General features: G+C 41.6%; 1 protein-coding gene across 1 annotated transcript in view; it reads right to left on the reverse strand.

Annotated features, from left to right (window-relative positions):
- NOX3 (NADPH oxidase 3) overlaps nucleotides 1-21405 on the reverse strand; it is a 65875-nt gene that overhangs the window by 28152 nt on the left and 16318 nt on the right. Inside the window, exons 7-10 of the mRNA XM_068985307.1 lie at nucleotides 18422-18545; nucleotides 12891-12983; nucleotides 10304-10557; nucleotides 3558-3720 (exon numbers count right to left, since the gene is read on the reverse strand). Coding sequence (XP_068841408.1) covers nucleotides 3558-3720; nucleotides 10304-10557; nucleotides 12891-12983; nucleotides 18422-18545 — 634 coding nt within the window. The remainder of the gene's footprint in view (nucleotides 1-3557; nucleotides 3721-10303; nucleotides 10558-12890; nucleotides 12984-18421; nucleotides 18546-21405) is intronic.

Raw genomic sequence — 21405 nt, forward strand, 5'->3', positions numbered from 1 at the left:
CTGTCTCATTGGTAATCTGAGGACACTACTCATCTGAAAGAGGTATTATAATTTTCTCATCTGTAAAATGGAATGACAGTGTAAGTCCCTTAAAAAGATGATGTGAGATAGTATGTGGAAATGTGTTACTCCTTGCCTTCTAGCAGTAAGAGATTGTTGAATCTAGGCTATTAGTATTAGTAGTCATACTAGTAATCTAGTAACGACAAATCTAGACAGCATATTAAAAAGCAGAGACGTTACATTGTCAACAAAGTTCTGTATAGTCAAAGCTATGTTTTTTTCCAGTAGTTATGTATGGGGCTTCCCTTGTGGCTCAGCTGGTAAAGAATCTGGCTGCAATGTGGGAGACCTGGGTTTGATCCCTGGGTTGGGAAGATCCCTGGAGAAGGTAAAGGCTTCCCACTGCAGTATTCTGGCCTGGAGAATTCCATGGGCTATAGGGATCGCAAAAAGTCAGACATGACTGAGTGACTTTCACTTTCACATATGGCTGTGAAATTTGGACCATAAAGAAGGCTGAGTACTAAAGAATTGATGCTTTTGAACTGTGGTTTTGGAGAAGACTCTTGAGAGTCCCTTGGACTGCAAGGAGATCAAACCAGTCAATCCTGAGGGAAATCAACTCTAAATATTCATTGGCAGGACTGATGCTGAAGCTGAAGTTCTAATACTTTGGCCACCTGATGAGAAGACTTGACTCACTGGAAAAGACCTTAATGCTGGGAAAGATTGAGGGCAGGAGGAGAAAGGGATGACAAAGGATAAGATGGTTGTGTGGCATCACTGATTCAATGGACATGAGTTTGAGCAAACTCTGGGAGATAGTGAAGGACAGGGAAGCCTGGCATGCTGCAGTCCACGGGGTCACAATAAGTCGGACACAACTGAGTGACTGAAATGAACTAGTAATATTTTTATATGTCTGGCAGATATAGTACACATTTACGATAATCTTATAGCTATTTACAGGCTTCCCTGGTAGCTCAGCTGGTAAAGAATCGGCCTACAATGCAGGAGATCCCAGTTTGATTCTTAGGTCAGGGAGATCCACTGGAGAAGGGGTAGGCTACCCCACTCCAGTATTCTTGGGCTTCCCTGGTGTCTCAAACAGTAAAGAATCCACCTACCATGCAGGAGACCTGGATTCAATCCCTGGGTTGGGAAGATCCCCTGGGGAAGGGAACTGCTCTACACGCCAGTATTCTTGCCTGTAGAATTCCATGGACAGAGGAGCCTGCTGGGCTACAGTCCATGGGGTCGCGAATAGCTGGACGTGACTGAGGGGCTTTCACTTTCTTTTTTATACACATTTACAATGAAATATTTCTACATCATTTATTTGTCTTATTTGTTATTAAAACTATCTGGTTGAATATATAATCTTATTTCTCTGTTGTGTGGATCAAGAAACAGCTCAGAGAGGTGAACTGATCCACTGATGCTTCCGGTGAGGGTGGAATCAAGCTGAGGTAGATTCTCTGGCCAGGAATTCCACAGTCTTCCTACAATACAGCAGCTGGCAGTCATGTTTACCATGTACTGCCTATGTCAAACCAGAGAGCCAGATGGACCTGAGTTTGAATGCTGGTATTATCTTTCATTAGCAGTGTGTTTTCAGGAAAGCGACTGAAAGTCTCTTCAAAGCTTCCGAGTCCTTTGGAAAACAGAGATTATGCTACCTACTTTCTAAGGTTGCTGGGACGATTATAAAAATAGAACGAGAAAGCATTTGTCAAGCGCCTGTCACTTGGAAACTCATGAAATGGGAGCTTATTTTACCCTAACTTCTTAGCTGAGAATTTGCCACCTCTAGATATCTTCCAGTCTGGCTCTGCCCCAGTGCTTCAGAGTGCCATTTCTTTCTTTTTTAAAAAATTTTAATTGGGGGCTAATTACTTTATAATATTGTGGTGGTTTTGCCATACATTCACATGAATCAGCCATGGGTGTATGTATGTTCCCCATCCTGACCCTTGTTCCCACCTCCCTCCCCATCCCATCTCTCAGGGTCATCCCAGTGCACCAGCCCTGAACACCCTGTCTCATGTATCAAACCTGGACTGGTGATCTATTTCACATATGATAATATACATCTTTCAATGCTATTCTCGCAAATCATCCTGCACTCGCCTTCTCCCACAGAGTCCTAAAGTTTGTTCTTTACATCTGTGTCTCTTTTGCTGTCTCGCATATAGGGTCATCATTACCATCTTTCTAAGTTCCACATATATGCGTTAATATACTGTATTGGTGATTTTCTTTCTGACTTACTTCACTCTGTATAATAGGCTCCATTTTCATCCACCTCATTAGAACTGATTCAATTGCATTCTTTTTAATAGCTGAGTAATATTCCATTGTGTATATGTACCACAGCTTTCTTATCCATTCGTCTGCTGATGGACATCTAGGTTGCTTTCATGTCCTGGCTATTATAAACAGTGCTGTGATGAACATTGGGGTACACATGTCTCTTTCAGTTCTGGTTTCCTTGGTGTGTATGCCCAGTAGTGGGATTGCTGGGTCGTATGGCAGTTCTATTTCCAGTTTTTAAAGGAATCTCCACACTGTTCTCCATAGTGAGAGTGCCATTTCTTAAAGACGGGAAGTGAAGAAAATTTCCATGGCTAAATATGCTTGAGAAGGGTGGGTGAAACAAAACTGAATGATGTTCTTATCTACGGAACTTATTTAATAGGCGAATAGAAGATGTGACTCGTGTAAAGGGGGATTTATCATAGCATTTCTGGAATCATTTGACTACAGAATTCTCTTCAGTGGACCCCATTATATGAAGACACGGAGACATGCTGACCTAATCAAGCATCTTCCTTGGATGGAAGAGGAAACTACAGTCAAAGTGTCAACCAGAGAAGTGGCAGGATAAGGACCAGAACCAGGTTCATCAGGCGTCCTGGGTCCTCTGGTGTTGATACCATTCAACTTGAGATCTCTTTCTCTTGCTGCTCTAGTGTCTGTTGCTAACCCTAAGAGGATTCAGATAAGGAATGGAAAAAGGGAGGACGGGAACTATGGAGGAAGCTAGCCTGAGAACATTCAAGAAATGACAAAAGAGAGACTTGGAGTTGGATGACAACAACAAGCAAGCAGACAAATGAATCCCAACTGTGGCATTTTTGCTTCTCAATTAAGACTCTGAGTCTACGAGATGAAGATATTGAATCATACTCTTAAACCATAGTAACAAGCTCAAGAGTCAAAGCCTGCCTGTTAATATTACTCACTGCAGCCCAGTCACATAGCCATTTGCAGCCTGTCCATATTTTACTGACATGAGCAATTACATGTCCTGTAACGGCAATGAAGCAATAAAATTTATGTCTTGACATCTTTAACAAGATTAGACATAACCCTTCTCATAAATGTAATACTGAACGGAGATTTTTAAGAACATAAGTATAGTTAAGGATCCTTGAGTTTATCCCTCATAGTTAATTAAAACCCTCCCCAGGAATCAGTAGATGATAGATAGAAGGATGTTGAACTGAACTTTTGAATTCATGGAAGGGTGAGCTGATGATTTTTTTCCATACCTTGTTCAGCTTGCACTGGGTTTGTGGCTCACAGCATTGGTACCAGATAGATTTCAGAAGAGCTGCAAAGGGAGTGACCCCTATTCCCGCAGCAATGCACATGCTTACTGGATAGTGAAATACATCAGTCAGTGCCGCTCCGAACGGCCCGTCCACTGCCAGCCTGCAATCACAAAGTGCACGGTTTGACTTTCAGAACACTCTACCCTTAAAAACAAAACCATCCTAAACCAGTGCTTTGAATAGGATGTGTTGGCATAAGTGTGCAGGGAGGTTAGCTCTGTGCTAGAGAATGCCCTGTTTGAACACACAGAGTGTAGAGATATGGTGTCCAGCCTCACAGCACAGCTCTTTTTACAGTTCTTAGAAGCTTGTTTTGCATCATGAAGACTGATAAAAGATGCCTTTTCTTTTTCCTTTTCTCTCCCCAGCTGCCATCAGGGGAAAAGGCAGAAGTATCAAGGTGGTTTAGAAGGCTTATCTCTCCTTTTGCTAATGTAATTCCCCCCTGTTTTTATTTATTCCATCCCACTTCTTAGTATGTTTATATAATTTTAGTCTAATGGAAGCTATTCATTTGGAATAAATATAATTTTGGAATAATTTGTCAGTTATGTTGAATTTCTAAAACTCATTATTTTAGATTATGTGAACTTAAAAATCTGTGATAATCAGGCCAGGGGCAGGCGGTCTTTGAGTAGGCAATTTTTTCCTTTGTAAGAATAATGCATACTCATTGAATAAATATAATTGTCTTTGTGTGTCCTTGGTTGCTCAGTTTTGTCCAACTCTTTGTGACCCCATGGACTGTAGCCCACCAGGCTCTTCTGTCCATGGGATTCTCCAGGCAAGAATACTGGACTGGGTGGCCATTCCCTTCTCCTGGGGATCTTCCTGATCCAGGGATCAAATCCACATTTCTTGCACTGCAGACAGATTCTTTACCATCTGAGCAATCAGGGAGCCAGTAATTATCTTTAATAGGGTCCTAAATGGACTGACACCCCCTGGATTCTGCTTCATCTCTCATGACCAGTTCTCCACACTGGTTTTTCTTTTGTTTCTTAGGGAACACAGGACCCTCTTTGGCCATGGGGCCTCTGCCCGTGATAATCCAACTAATCACTTGGAAAACTCTGCCCCAAGTTCTCCTCTATTTTCTTATATAGTTCACGGTTATCCTTCCCTAATATCTCAGTAATCATTTCCCTGAGGAAGTCTCCATGGATTTCTGAGACTAGGTTAAATTCCGTGTTAGATGATTTATAACACCATGTATCTATCCCCTGGTTCTATGGTGACCTACAAGACCTTCTAGAACTAACACCAAAAAAAGATGTCCTTTTCATCATAGGGGAATGGAGTGCAAAAGTAGGAAGTCAAGAAACACCTGGAGTAACAGGAAAGTTTGGCCTTGGAGTACAGAATGAAGCAGGGCAAAGGTTATCAGAGTTTTGCCAAGAGAATGCATTGGTCACAGCAAACACCTTCTTCCAACAATACAAGAGATGACTCTACACATGGACATCACCAGATGGCCAACACCAAAATCAGATTGATTATATCCTTTTGCAGCCAAAGACGGAGAAGCTCTATACAGTCATCAAAAACAAGATCCGGAGCTGACTGTGGCTCAGATCATGAACTCCTTATTGCCAAATTCAGACTTAAATGGAAGAAAATAGGGAAAGCCGCTAGACTATTCAGGTATAACCTAAATCAAATCCCTTACAATTTTACAGTGGAAATGACAGATAGATTCAAGGGATTAGATCTTATAGACAGAGTGCCTGAAGAACTATGGATAGAGGTTCATGACATGGTACAGGAGACAGGGATCAAGACCATCCCCAAGACAAAGAAATGCAAAAAGGCAAAATGGTTGTCTGAGGAGGCCTTACAAATAGCTGAGAAAAGAAGAGACACTAAAGGCAAAGGAGTAAAGGAAAGATATAAGCATCTGAATTCACAGCTGCGAAGAACAGCAAGGAGAGATAAAAACAGACTTCCTCAGTGATCAATGCAAAGAAATAGAGGAAAACAATAGAACAGGAAAGACTAGAGATCTCTTCAAGAAAATTAAGATACCAAGGGAACAGTTCATGCAAAGATGAGCACAATAAAAGACAGAAATGGTCTGGACCTAACAGAAGCAGCAGAGATTAAGGAGAGGTGACAAAAATACACAGAAGAACTATACAAAAAAGGTCTTAATGACCCAGATAACCACAGTGGTGTGATTACTCACGTAGTGAGTCAGACATCTTGGAATGTGAAGTCAAGTGGGCCTTAGGAAGCATCATTATGAGCAAAGCTAGTGGAGGTTATGGAATTCCAACTGAGCTATTTCAAATTCTAAAAGATGATGCTGTGAAAGTGCTGCACTCAATATGCCAGCAAATTTGGAAAACTCAGCAGTGGTCACAGGACTGGGAAAAGGTCAGTTTTCATTCCAATTCCAAAGAGAGGCAATGCCAAAAAATGTTCAAACTACCGCAGAGTTGCACTCATCTCACACGCTAGCAAAGTAATGCTCAAAATTCTCCAGGTTAGGCTTCAACAGTATGTGAACCATGAATTTCCAGATGTTCAAGCTGGATTTAGAAAAGGCAGAGGAATCAGAGGTCAAATTGCCAGCATCTGTTGGATCATTGAAAAAGCAAGAGAGTTCCAGAAAATCATCTACTTCTGCTTTATTGACTATGCTAAAGCCTTTGACTGTGTGGATCACAATAAACTGTGGAAAATTCTTTAAGAGATGGGAATACCAGACCTGAGAAATCTGTATTCAGGTCAAGAAGCAACAGTTAGAACTGGACATGGAACAACAGACTGGTTTCAAATCAGGAAAGGAGAATGTCAAGGCTATATATTGTCACTTTGCTGATTTAACATATGCAGAGCACATCATGCGAAATGTTGGGCCGGATGAAGCACAAGTTGGAATCAAGATTGCCAGGAGAAATATCATTAACTCAGATATGAGATGACAAGACCCTTATGGCAGAAAGCAAAGAGGAACTAAAGAGCCTTTTGATGAAAGTGAAAGAGGATAGTGAAAAAGCTGGCTTAAAACTCAGCATTCAAAAATGAAGATCATGGCATCTGGTCCCATCACTTCACAGCAAATAGATGGGGAAACAATGGAAACAGTGACAGATTTTATTTTCTTGGGCTCCAAAATCACTGCAGATGGTGACTGCAGCCATGAAATTAAAAGACGCTTGCTTCTTACAAGAAAAGCTATGACTAACCTAGACAGCATATTAAAAGCAGAGGCATTACTTTGCCAACAAAGGTCCATCTAATCAACACTATGGTTTTTCCAGTAGTCATGTTTGACAGTTGGACCATAAAGAAAGCTGAGGAATTGGTGCATTTGAACTGTGGTGTTGGAGAAGATTCTTGAGAATCCCTTGGACTGCAAGGAGATCAAATCGGTCCATCCTGAAGGAAATCAGTCCTGAATATTCATTGGAAGGACTGATGCTAAAGCTGAAGCTCCAGTACTTTGCCCACCTGATGCGAATGACTGATGGACTAGAAAACACGCTGATGCTGGGAAAGATTGAAAGCAGGAGGAGAAGTGCATGACAGAGTGTGAGACGGTTGGATGCATCACTGACTCGATGGACATGAATTTAGGCAAATTCCGGGGGTTGTTAATAGACAGGGTAACCTGGTGTGCTGCAGTCCGTGGCATCATGAATAGTCGGACATAACTGAGTGACTGAAGTGAACTGATCTCTCCTCTGCAGTCCTCATTGTTCCTGTAATTTTATAGCTGTTCTGGGTGGTGTGTGTGTGTGTGTGTGTGTTTGTGTTTGCGGCACCACGCAGCATGTGGGGTCTTTGTTCCCTACGTGTGTGTGCTCACTCATGTCTGACTCTGTGACCCCATGGACTGTAGCCTTCCAGGCTCCTCTGTCCATAGGATTTCCTAGGCAAAAATAGTGAAGTGGGTTGCCATTTCCTCCTCCAGGGGATCTTCCTGACTCAGGGATTGAACCCGCGTCTCCTGTGTCTCCTACATTGGCAGGCGGGTTTGGTGTGTGTGCATGACTTGATTGGCAGCTGTTTGGTCACTAGACTGTAAGTTCTGAGGAGGGAGGGGCCGTATCTGTCTTTGCCCACCACTGCAAGCCAGCACCTTACAAAGGGTGGATTGTTCAATAACAATTTGTTGAATAGATTGTGAATGTTTAAAATATTTCAATCAACAGAATAACCTCAACTATTCCAAAAGCACACATTTACATATGAACAAAGATATGCTAATTAAAAAGCTTCTAAGTTATTCATAACCATTCCCTAAGGAGTGTCTATTGAAGGCATGCGGGGTTGGCCCATTTGGGCTTACTATCTGTTCATGAAAGTTCAATTGGGTTTATTTTAAAAATATTCCATATACCAAACCTCCTAATAATTCAAATTAACTTTCCTCAAATTAATATTAATTAATAAGGCTTTTATTACATATTGATGTATGGAAATAGAAGAATAAAAATAAAAGGGCCTTAATCAGAAAGGGTTTGTATCTTAGCCCATGGTAGATTCTTTTATAAATAATTAGATAAAGGGAATTGAGAGAGAGAGAAAAACAAACTGCCCACAACTAAAATGTCTTATGGTTATTTTTATACTTCATGGTATTTGGGATTTATTTGACACTGATGATAAAAGATAACAATTAAACCCAAAGAAGAATTGTGTCATAATTCATAGAAATGCACAATACACACATTTCTACATAAAACTGAGCATCTAATCTGGAGCAGCAGGAGGGAATATTAGATCCCATCTCCCTGCTGATACAGTGATCCTGCCTTCACACCCCTGTTTGCTGATCACTTTCCCACGTGAAATTGCAGAGCCCCGTGTTCCATCAAGGGGCTGATCTAGTTTTTCCTCCTGTCTCACTGGGATCTGCCTTCTGACAACTCATGGGCTTTTACCTTTCTGAGAAACACAAACCAGGTCTTTTCCCTCCCCTGCCTCTCTAGCCTTTAACTAGCTGAATCTAGCCATCACAACACTCTGATGGTTCTTTTTGTGAACCAAAACACCTCCATTTCTCTCAACGCTGAACTGGCTGCCTTTGCACAAATTCTTGTTTATCAAGTTCACTAAGGTACTTCCTGTCTGATGTAGATCCAGTTTAACTGATAACATATCTTAGAAACAAGTTCCCTCTCCAGCAGTCACATCACACTGTCCCTATTGCTTCTCGTCAGCATTGCCCGTCAATCTTCGGTCTTGTCTCATTGCCCTCTCTTTCTCATCAGCACGTTCATTGTCATCTCTGTGGTAGGTGACCTTTCTTATTTTGCTAATAGCAAGAGTAGCTAACTTTTTTTTTTCTACTATGCATTATGCAAAGAGCATCATACTGACTATCATATTTAATCCTAAACAGAACCTATGTTCTATAATTATCATTTTCATCTTACAGAGGAGGAAACTGAGGCAGGTGTTACATATATCCTCCAAGATCACATGCAAAATTAGGCTTTGAAGCCAGGTTGTCAAATGCTGAGGCCCTTGGCTTTGGGTTGTAGATACAAATTGCTGAGAATTCTAGTACCAATGTTGAGAAATTCCTCCCTTTTTACCTCAGAAGCCAAAGTCTTTTTTTTCATTTATTTATTTTTATGGAAGTATAGGTGATTTATATTGTTTCAGGTGAACAGCAAAGTGATTCTGTGATCCATACATGTGTGAGTGTTAGTGACTTAGTCACGTCAACTCTGCAACCTCGTCGACCGCAGCCCACCAGGCTCCTCTGTCCATGGGATTCTCCAGGCAAGAATACTGGAGTGGGTTGCCATTTCCTCCTCCAGGGGATCTTGCCCACCCAAGGACTGAACTCTGGTCTCCCTCATTGTAGGCAGATTCTGCACCATCTGAGCCATGTATCTATTGTTTTTCAGATTCTTTTCCATTATAGGTTATTGCAAGGTACTGACTATAGTTCCCTGTGCTACACAGCAGACCCTTGTTATCTTTTTTATATACAGTAGAGTGTATCTGTTGATGTGAAAATTTTTAAAAAGAGCTCTTGTTCTCTTTTTCCTGAGTTTAGAGGAAAAGGTTTCTTCCTCTTCACGAGGCTTTGCTTCTCCTCTTGGACTCCTTAGTCACTGCTTGTCTCAGAGATTCCTGGGGCTGTATTAAATCCTTTCTGTGCCCAAAGCAGTGAAAAAGTATGGTTTTCTCAAATTTCTTTACAATATTTATCCCAACAATTTTTGTCTGTGTCCCTGTTTTTCTGGAGCCCTAAACATAGACTTTGAGTTCTTATTGGGTAATCCTGTAGCAAGAGTGGGAATCAATTTTAAGCCATTGATTACTAAAAGGAACCAAGGCGTAGTGACTATACTAAACTTCTGTTGCATGCTGAGGCTTTTCTAAATAGGGTGTTGTTTTGGATTGACTTGTCCAACAACAGACTATGACAGCAAAAAGTGCACAGCGCTGCATTTGGCATCACAAGTGGCTTGTGATTCGCCAAAGTGATGTTTTAGACCCGGGAAAGCAAAATGTTTCCTGTTCTGGATCATGACCTGCCTTTATTGATCATTTGATTTTTAAAGAAATGTGCTTGTTCATACTCAAATTTAAAACATGATTTCAAATTTACCATCTAGAATTAAGATACTGCAGAAGCTCTCAGCATGTTGATACCCTAAAAGACCTTGCTTTTTATAATATGATAACTTATACATAAAAGAGAAATGGGCTCCCACCTTGGTAGGCTCCAGGGCTCTTTCAGGGGCTGTCCTTCTACTCCAAAGGCCTTACACAGAGCTTCTGTCCAGTCTCCCACTGCCCGGATGTGGACACTGAAGAAGTCCTCCTGGGGAGCGGAGGTGAGGGTGAAGGGGTGCCACTCCAGTGTGGATATGGATGGGCACTGGATCAACACATACTGCCCTGGTGCCATTTTAAAGTCACGCTTTTTCATGCAAAGTTCTAGCACTCCAGATGGATGGCTTACCACCTAAATCACAGCAAGAGAGTCATTGGTTCTTTCACTTAGGTTAAATAATAAGACAATGGCCTTCATCCCATCAAAGCTTTCTCAATTTTTATATCAACTCTTTTGAGGTATAATTGACATAGACCATTAATTATGAGTTTCCAAGGATCATTGCCACAACTTTTATGTCTGAGTTGGCAACTTCAGCCAGAATGACATTAATCTTCTTCAGGGGCTAGGCCAGAAATTTGTGCGGCTGCATGGGGCCAAAGTGGTGTCTAGCACATGACTTTTTGTCTCAGTGACCATGTTTTCGGTAGCACAGTTAATTTCAGGCCGGTTAATTTCAAGAGAATATAAGCTAGCATTTCATCCATAGCACTTAATTAGCCTTAAAGTTATTGAAATAGCCACAGAATTAACTTCATGTTGTTTTAAAATGTAGGTCTAGTTTGTTACCATTTTCAATGACGTGTATCTTTTCTTTATCCTTTGTGAACTAACCCTGGTATTTCTTCATTCTAAGTATAAAACAATCTTCAAACTCTGAAATGTTTTGTTGGTTTGGTTTGCTGTTCAAACCTTGTCCGATCTCCTACTTAGGCTTTGAGTTTTAGATATAAGAAAGCATGATGCAAGCTATTGCTTTTTAAAGTGCTCTATAACTTGCTACTTATCAGAGACAAAGAATTAATTTTCCTCCTTAGACATACCTCTTTTTTCCAGGCTCCCATGTCTTCTTTTTTGACAGAATTCATATGGGAGCAAAATCTAGTGTCTGGATCCTCTGACAGTATTTTTCCATTCAGAAGAGAATTTCACAGCCTTTTAATCATTAGTTTCTCCTCTCCCTACTGATCTCGTTCTGATTCAGCTGTTAAATGGTCTCCCTAGTAACAGCTTGAGTAGATTTCCAGAAGTTTTATGGTCTGGCTTTTGATACAGCTTGATATTCTTTGGTGCTTAACTTAAAAACAGCAACACAGAAGCAGCTTAAAACAGAAATACGAAGCAATTTCTGTGCATCTGCTTTCATGAAGACAGTTAAAGAGATAGAGTATTCTGTTAATATTGTATCAGCAAAGCTGCATGGGTTTGGTTAGCAGAGAATTTCTTCTAAGACATTAAAACCTCTGAGAGGAGAGTTTGGGGTAAATTTTCAGTCTCCCAGGCATGTGTTCATTTTTTCTTTATTCATTCATTTAGTCAACAATTGTTTTTTGAATGTATATTCTATTCCAAACTTACTCTAGGATGGGGATATAGCATAGAATATGAGGCCCAAAAAAGTCCTCACTCTCAAGTAGTATATATCTTAGCTGGGGTAGGAAAGATTTTATTTTATTGAAAATAATAACATATATAAGAAATGTATTTGGAGATGACACATGCTATGAAGAAAGTAAAACAAGACAATATGTTGCAGAATGACACAGGAATTCTACTCTTATTAATCAAAAGCAGAGTTATTATTATACTACTATTATTGCCTGGGCTTTCCTGGTGGCTCAGATGGTAAAGAACCTGCCTGCAGTGTAAGAGACACAGGTTCCATCCCTGGGTCGGGAAGGAAATGGAGGAGGAAATGGCAATCCACTCCGGTATTCTTACCTGGAGAATTCTGTGGACAGAGGAGTCTAGCGGGCTATGGTCCATGGTGTCTCAGAGTCAGACATGACTGAGCAACTAACGCTTTCACACTTCCACTTTTACTGCTTGGGCATGTATTTTTGATCTATCTGCTGAGACCTTCCTCCAGCTCAAGGCAAAAATTGGGGAGCAGTGACGAGATATGTCAAGATTGGAAAAGACTACCTTCTTGCCTTCATTCACTAGGGCAGGGCCCCTTCCTCTTCATTTTGAACTTCCCCCCAGTGCCCTTTCTCCATCTAAACCTGAGGGCGACTGTTCCCCCATCTTCCGTTCAGCAGTTCCAAATGTGAGCGTGTGTACTTGAAAATATATATACGTTATTTCTGTGTTTGCAACATCCAAGTTTTTACGCGGTGGAGGAAGAGATTATACTCTAAGGCACTGTGATCCATGTAAAGCATACTCAGCCCTCCTGCCTTTTCCCTTAGAGGACACCAAAATAAAGGGAAATACAGATGATTCCAGGGCTGTAGCATAACCTTTATCAGAATTCTGTGTGCCAGTCGGGAGGCCTGATCCCTGTCTTCAGTAAAATTAGTCTCACTAAAAGATGCACAGGATACAAGCAATTATTAGAACAGAAGATGAGCCTCTAAATTACAGACGGTTCTGCAATAAAAATGGCAAATTAAAAACTTGGGCCAATAAAAAATTTTCATCTACACTCAGGTTTTTATTCAGACATAAACCTACATGCATACCTTGGTAATGATAACTTCTTGTTGAAATCGCCAGAACCTAATTATTCTTTCACACGCATACAAGACCATGGGGCCTAAAACCCATTTCCAAGCCTGCAGAGAGCGGCAAAGAGAGAGGAAAAGGAAATGAAAATAGAATCCAAATATTTTCAATTTGAACCAATCAATATATAACGCGATGGGGTTTAGACATTTTCCTTTAACTTTGGGCCGGTTATCAACAACAAAGATGTCTCCTTGTATTAAATACTATAACATTCAATTATGCCTTGAAGTCTACAAGCTTATTTAAGATTGTATTGGTTTTTATGCTTACTTGATCAATGATGCCTTTATGTAATTAGAAATAATTGAATTTGCAAAGAAATAGAAAGTAGATTGATGTTTATGTTATATATGATAGGGTCATAAATGCTCCCAAACTCAACCAAAGTCAAAGGCTTACAAACTACATTACTGAGTCAACACAGGACATGACAAATTCAATAAAAAACATTTCAAATAGTAATTTTGGGGGCCAAGAATGCATCATAACTTTGCAAGTCTGCCTAAAACAACTCACACTCTCACACACGCAGGCACCCATGTACTCACACACCCACATACACACTGTCACACACATGGGCATAGTCAGTGTTATCTGAAATAAAACAAAGTTAGTTTCTCCGTGTTGTAAATCTAGATTAACAGAATCAGAACAAAAGCCTCAATACTTGTCTGGAGAATTGTGACAGGGAACATTTCCATTCTGTGTTAGCCTTTTCTGAGTATAATCTGCCTTACTGAGCTTCAGTTTACTGGCTACCCTTGTCCCAGGGGTTGGGTTACAACATAAGGTGTCTGCTTCCTTAAAAGGGAAGGAATGGGAACTTAAATTTTTTGAAGATTTAATCTTCAAATTTAATCAAACAACCTTCTGAGGCATATGATATTCTCTTTATTTTGCAGAAGAGGGGACTGCAGCTCAACAAGATGACACAAATTGTCCAGGGTCACAAAGGTGATAAACAAGGTTCACAGTGAAGATACGAACTCAGATGGCCTTGACTACCCAGCCTATGCTCTTCCCATGTAATCATGCTTCTTTCTGTTCAGTGAAGAACAGACACTTGCTTCACATTAGAGACTCATTAATTCATTGAATTTTAGGATGATCAAGGTTCTTGGAAATCTAGCCTAGTTCTTCTTTTAAAGAAGAAAAAGCAACATTCCAAGAATGGGTATAAATTGTCAGGGACTCGGAGTGAGGTCGAAGAGAGCCAGGAGTAGAACCCAAGCCTTCTCCTAATTTCCCTCAGTTTCCTCCTTGGAATTCTAAATCCACTGGACCTTACTCTTAGAATCCTATCTTAGTAGCAAGAAAGGCGTCCCTTTCTCCTGAACACAGATACTCACTAAACCTTCACTGACCGACTCATCATCTTCCTTGTTCATTACTCCCCTGCTTATTATCCTTCTCTGTCTTTGTCTGTCTGTTGGCGGGTCACAAGCCCTTCAGCATTATTTTTGCTCTTGTTATCTTCCTTGTTTCTTCGAAGCTCTTTTGTTTATTTCTAGGTCTGTTTGCATGGGGCCTTTTCTCACCGACATCAACCTTCTGTGCCTTTTCCCTGGGAGCCTCTTGTTTGCCTGATAAAGGCTCCATTTATGGAGGCAACACAAAGCAATTTGACCCACTTATTCTTTTCTGCCTCAGTGGGATTCAGCAATGTGTTCAGAATAGCCGAGAGAATAAAACCTTTCGTCCACCTATGCTGGGGGTGAGGTGGGCATGATGATCAGAGTAAGGGGAAAAGGCAGGAAGGGATAGACATGAAGGATGGGGTTGGACCAAAGCAGTGAGTCCTTAGGTCTCTTATGCTTGAATGAACCAGAAAGTATTTTGAGAATAGGCTTGGGTATTTACAGAAAGGATAGCAAGGATGCAATTCTTTCTGTATGAACGTAGAGAGAGATTTGCAAAAAGCACTCCCATAGTCTCTATGTATTTTTTACAAATAATCTTCCACACCCATTTTAGAAAGTTTGAGACATCACACACTTCATTTTGTTGGTGTCAAGTCAATCATGGTCTCTGCTTTTTCCATGTTGATAAAATGGAATGGATTATTTTTCTTTGTACGGTCAGTCAGGAAGGTGAATGTAAGCTATTAATCCTCACCTCTATCTCTGTCTAGTATATAAATTGCTCCAGGAGGAGAAAGCCTAGTTTAGTCATACTGTGATATTCTTGGAGCCCCTGGAAATTAGAGATGGAGGAGAAGATGGTCAGAGATGAATATTCAAAGGTATATTTCCCAACAGGGATGACCAGGATAAGCAAGAGCGAATGAAAACAAGAAGGGACAGCCCAGAGCAGGAGGGACATGTGACGAGGTGAGTCTTGGAATGGGTCTCAGAAGACCTGGGTTCTGGTCTTGGGATTACCCTCCTTTATTCTATGTCTTTAGGAATATCTCGGGTCCTTTTACGCTCAACTTTTCTGCCTTATAAAATGGGAGAGATGAACAAGTTATTATTTGTGTTCCTTCCAAGCTCTTAAATGTTTCAACTTTGCTCAGAGAGGTGAATACAATGTTGGGGGCATATACTTGTGGACAAGAGCAGAGAGCTGGCAAAATGGGGAGTGGGAAAAGGCCAGAGGTTCCAAATGAATACTGAAAGAGCATAGAGGTGAAAGTTCATGGCCAGAGCGTGAGAAGCTCTGGCTCCTTGATGTGATTTTGCTTGGAATGCCCTCTGTGACCATAGGTAAGAAATGAAAACTGCTTGGATCTCAATTTTTCCATCTAATAAATAAAGGGCCAGGACTATTTAATATCTAAGTTTCTTTAATGTTAAGAGACTCTGTGGATTTTTAGCGTTATATTTTCTTCTCTAAAAAATACTGAAAAAGTCACGGTACAGTGAGTATTTTATGGTAGAAATAAAACCATGTTGATTTAAAAGCTGCAGTAATGAAACTTGTTTCTTCCACTTTCACTCCTGGTTTTTCATTCCTATCAGAAAATAAGAACATGCTGGCTTTGATTTTATTTTATGTGTGTGTTTATGAATGGCCTCTTTTTCGAGACAATAGGATTTCCAGGGGGTGGGAACCACATCCCTGAATCTTGCATCTAACGCAATGCCAAGTATATAACAGCTACTTGGCAAGAGTTTGCTGAATTAAGTCTACCTCAGCTAAAGCTTCTCCCTATACTGTCGACATCATTCCTTAGTAATTAAAAAGTGCCAGACATTATTATTATTATTTGTTAAAGCTGCAGTTAAATGAAATAGGCCAAGGAAGACCAGGTATCTTTTGAGATGGATGGCATGAGGAATTCTGGAGTCTTGCAGCATGTGTCTGTGAGTTTGGGAAGAAAGGGAGACAAGTAGGGGAAAAGGGGACTGCAAAATAATAATATAATTGATTCCTTTGAGCAGTTCAGTTTGTAGAGGTGATGCATGCAGCAGTATCAGCTTTGGGAGGAGTGGGAGCGTAGGTGCACCCCTAAAGGTGAACTGAGAAATATTCTATTGAGAAAAGCACCATGAAAATGCACTGAGTCAAGAGAGGTAGAGAGGAAGCCACAGAGGCCTGTGAAGGCAGGGAAGGTGTGGCGCAGTGAGGCGCAGGAACACTTCCTTGTCCTTGGGATGCCTTTTGGATTCGGTGTCCCTCAGACAACAGAAAGAATATTGTACAGCTCAGCCAAGCAGTAATTGCACAGCCCACACACGCTTCGAATCAGGATCCATTAAAAATAATGGGAAAGAGTGACAACACGAGTTTGGGTGTGCAAGGAGGTATAGCAGGGGAGAGTGAACAGAGAGGTGGGTACGTTCCCCCCTTCTCATGATAATTAATGTCAGCAAATGCTGCTGGGAGCAGGCTCTAGTCTGTATTCATGAGGTGTGGGAGAGTATTGATTTTTTTATGGAGACACTGTAGCTGAACATTTGAGAGAGGCATTCATGTTCCTCATTAATATGCAGGCTGGGTAGTGGCTCCCGATAGTTGAGTTTAAGACAGAGACAATCTATACTGGCCATTAAAAGAACCACAGTCTAATGGGCACATCTATTCCACTTCTTTTGGTTTTAAACATTCCTCCTAGCAGCTTCCATCCTTAAAATACAGTGCTTAATTTAACAGAGTTGAGGATTTTTGAAAAAGTCAATCATTATATTCTTCATATGCTGATGACTTAATTTCCTGAATCCTCATCGTTTATGTACTATTATTCCATTTTAAAATATCTTTTGGCTTCCCAGGTGGCTCAGGGGTGAAGAATCTGCCCGCTAATTCAGGAGATTCAAGGGATGCGGGTTCAATCCCTAGGTGGGGAAGAGCCCCTGGAGAAGGGAATAACAACCCACTCCAGTATTCTTGCCTGGGAAATCCCATAGACAGAGGACCCTGGTGGCTATAGCCCATGGAGTCACAAAAGAGTCAGACACGACCTAGCACAACCGTGCGCTTTTTTCTCCCTTGTGTCCTCCTCGTTTTAATCTGCTGGCTTCACTCACTTTCTTTTATGCATTAGCCAGCTGTCCCAAGGTTTGCACTGTTCTGAGACACATGAGGAGACGGAAGAAAATTGTTATTTCTATTTATCTATGCCATCAACTGGGAGAAGGAAATGGCACCCCACTCCAGTATTCCTCCCTAGAGAATCCCGTGGACAGAGGAGCCTGGTGGGCTGCTGTCCACGGGGTCGAACAGTGGGACACAACTGAAGCGACTTAGCATGCATGCATGCATTGGAGAAGGAAATGGCGACCCACTCCAGTGTTCTTGCTTGGAGAATCCCAGGGACAGAGGAGCCTGGTGGGCTGCCGTCTATGGGGTCACACAGAGTTGGACACGACTGAAGCAACTTAGCAGCAGCAGCAGCAGCAGCAGCATGTCATCAACTGTCATCCTGACAGCATACCCAGGAAATCTTACTTTTAAGATTTTGTGGACACTATTATCTACTCTAATTAAGTCTATTTTGGTCTAATATTGTCATTATTTCAGGAATAGAAGCTTAATTAGAAGAGGAAGTAAATGTATGTACTTTCAATTTCTTTCTGTCTTGTAAGTTGTGCAAAGAAGGAAGGCAAGCTTGCAAAGGTGGCCTGATTTTCACTTGGATGCTGCCTGACATTCGTTGAGAAAGGATGCTCTTAGTTCTCAGGATGGAGTGGGCAGTCGCCCAGGGCATCAGGGAGCCGAGTGTGCAGAGAGCAGAGGGTGGCAAGCCCACCGTTTTCTGACTCCTCCAGAGACAGGGCTGTGTGTGCAGGGCTCTGAATCCCATGCTCTCATACATCCATATTTAAACGTAAGTGGAAAAACATGTTTCAAAACGAAAGAGTGCTTTTGGCAGGGGATTTCTCTTGAAATTATCCATAACTCGAGTCCTCCATTAGCACTCTTAATAAAGAGTTGGCTTTGTCTTGTGGTGACATGGGCTGTTCTTTTTTTCAAGCATGTAAGAGCTCTAGCTATTTTAACTGTGGTGACAGCTATTTTTAAAAGCTCCTGGGCTCATTCTTACCGAAGGTTCCTTGCCAGAAAATTGAGGCACGGGGCACTGGGTCTGCCACTCCTCCAGGTGGTCTCTGCAGAAGGTGATGTTGTGCAGCAGGAGACTCTCAGGGGTTTGGCCTCGAACAATCCGCCTTTTATTAAAAAAATAATAATAATAAAGCTCTCAGATTTGAAAGTGATTTTGTGCCTTGTGATTGCCACGGATACATAGACTATGATGGACTCTACAATAACACTTTCACTGTCTTACAATCTGGACTGGGGTGCATTTCCTTGAGCTTCTTTAAAAATAGGAATTTAAGAAGCTTCAAGTAACTTTGAAGAGCCCAGAAAAGAAGTGCCCCTCGGTGGTATCCTGTGTTAAATTGAAAGTGTCTACATTAGAGAATTCATAATGAAGGAAATTGTTTGAACACATCCTTTTGTAGACTGTTGAATCTAATTAGGTTACATCTTGTCCTGATTGCTGATTTGGGCTAATTGGCTAACTGTACTATTTGGGTCTTTTGCAAATTTATCGAACTTCTTCCCTTCCTGGTTTGTTTTTGAGCACCTTCAAGTTGTCAAATGAAGAAGTCACTTGAATAATGGTATGTGTCCCCCCAGGGACCCAGAGCAGGCTTAGTATTTGATGGGGTCCAAATAGGTCGATGTAAAATGTGCCTTTTAAGATGATATTGTTGAATTGGAGAGTGAAAAAAGAAGCTGGCCTTCATGAATCACTGAATCAAGAGTCCTGTGATCCTGCTATATTAGATTTCCTACAGATGCGGTATCAACTGACCCAGGACAATTTGCTTCGGGGCCAATTCCTTCCTTTATCTACTGGTGCACAGGCTGTGACGCATGGGGTGCTGAGGTCATACAACCTAGGCATTACTCACTTCCTAGGTGTTTATGAGTGAAATACATGGGTTTATTTTTTGAGGAACATGGTCCTTGCAGAGAAAGCTTAGCATCACACTAAGCTTTAAAAGTGTGTGCTTAGCATCACACTAGGCTCTTCAGGTCCTGGGTAGCCTGTGGAGTAACATATCCCCTTTTGCCTGGGAGGAGGGTGCAGCAATGCTCTTGGAAGTGGCCTGGAGAACTGCCATCCTGGCCTTTGTCCTAGTCTGTTTTATGGAAGTCATCCAAACTTGATAACATCCCTTTGAGTTAGATGAGCAAAACTATCTGTGAATCTCCCATGAGCAAACGATGCCCAGACGTTGGAAGAGTGAATAAAATACAGAAGCCAGAAGAAAAGAATCTGTAAATTTTAACACCTTCCTTCTCAGGCCTCAGACAATTCATCTTGTATTCCAAGGGACCTCGGAACATTTCTCAAATGCAGTAAGCATCTTTTTAAAAAATTTTAAACTTTTTATGTCTTCATCTATGCCATCCCATAATAAGAAGATTAGTGGGCTTTAACACATTGCAATAATCCTACTTTACTTGGCATTTTTGTATAGAATTTGCAAATTACTTTTTGCTGTAAACAGTAGCTGTAGAATACTTCAAGCTGAGAAGATTAAATGAGGCCCTTATCCCAAAATAAGCCTTTCAACTAAGTTAAAATGACTAAAAAAAAAAAAAAAAAATTTCATCTTGTGAAACGTTATTTGGGTATTAAAAAATATCTCCAGTGAAACACTGCCCATTGAAATCCTCTTGTGCTCCTACAATGCACCACGGAGTGAATGCCGAGGAGGAAGGATCAGGGCAATGCATGCATAATTTTTGTGAAGAGGTCTTCTAGACGCACGTGAATTGTGAAGAGCTCTCAAGTGAACTCCAGGGGTTAACACTCTGGCATCAGCAGAAGAACTCAGAGAGAAAGGAAGGCCTGACAGCCTTTGGGGTGGAAGGCTTGGGGACTACATACCACCCACCCCATCCCCCAAATACAAACAGTCAGGGTGAAGGATGACACATTCAGGAGAGTCAAGTGCAGCTGTTTTAAAGTTAAAAGAGGCTGGAAAGCCCTTAGCCAAGCAGCAGCATCAACGTGCACATTGACTGACTAGGTTTCTAAAGACTAGCCGAGGGATGGCCAGTTGGTTTAGGGTTAAATATGCTGCCAGGGGCAATTTTTCCTTCTGTGTTTGTGTGTTGGACAAGCTAATGGATGATGGGGAAGCTCTTAACCGGGCAGAGCCAGTGGAAGGCACACAGACACCCCTTGCAAGAAGGGGAGGCTAAGATTGGGGGTGCATCTAGGATGGGGTGGGAGGTTGGAGGAGGCAGCAGACTTGCTGGGAGGTGCAAACTGAGAAGAACTGCCAGAGGGTCCCACACGGCGCCCACAGTCACCACGAGGTGTGTGACCTTTTCAGCCTGCCATCCAGTCTCTGTCGCCGTGTGCTTGCCCTTCCAGACCTCGGCAGAAACAGAGCCCACCTCTGAGACCAGCCCCCTGCACTCAGCAGCTGCTAGGGTGGGAGAATGGGTGCAGGACAGAGTATCCAGCGAGTGTGGGTAACAGAAGAGGAGCTTCTGGCAAACTATGCAGGGCTTTGCAATATCACCAGTCACATTCTCGCAAGTGTCGAGGAATGTTTTATTCATGTAAGTAGAGACTGATCTCCAGGGCTTGTTACCACTAAAGGGTGGGTTGTCTGAAAGCCACTGTCTTGCATCTGACTCTGTCATTTACTTGTCCTTGGATTTTGAGTGACTCACTTAACTCTGAGCATCTATTTCCTCCTTATGAAATGGGAAGACCAGCACCATCTTCATTGGACAGGACTGTTGTTGGGGTCACATTGATTATATGCATATATGAATGTGCTTTAAAATTTTAACATGGGAAAAAACATCAATTTAGGAAATAGTTAATATGGGACAAACTAATCTGTTGTTGTTGTTCAGTCATGTTTGACTCCCTGAGACCCTATGGACTACAGCACTCCACGCTTTCCTACCCATCACCATCTCCCAGAGTTGCTCTAATGCATGTCCACTGAGTCAGTGACACCATCCAAAATCTCATCCTCTGTCGCCCCC

The sequence above is a fragment of the Capricornis sumatraensis genome, chromosome 13 (assembly GCF_032405125.1).
Source record: "Capricornis sumatraensis isolate serow.1 chromosome 13, serow.2, whole genome shotgun sequence".
Taxonomy (NCBI): Eukaryota; Metazoa; Chordata; class Mammalia; order Artiodactyla; family Bovidae; genus Capricornis; species Capricornis sumatraensis.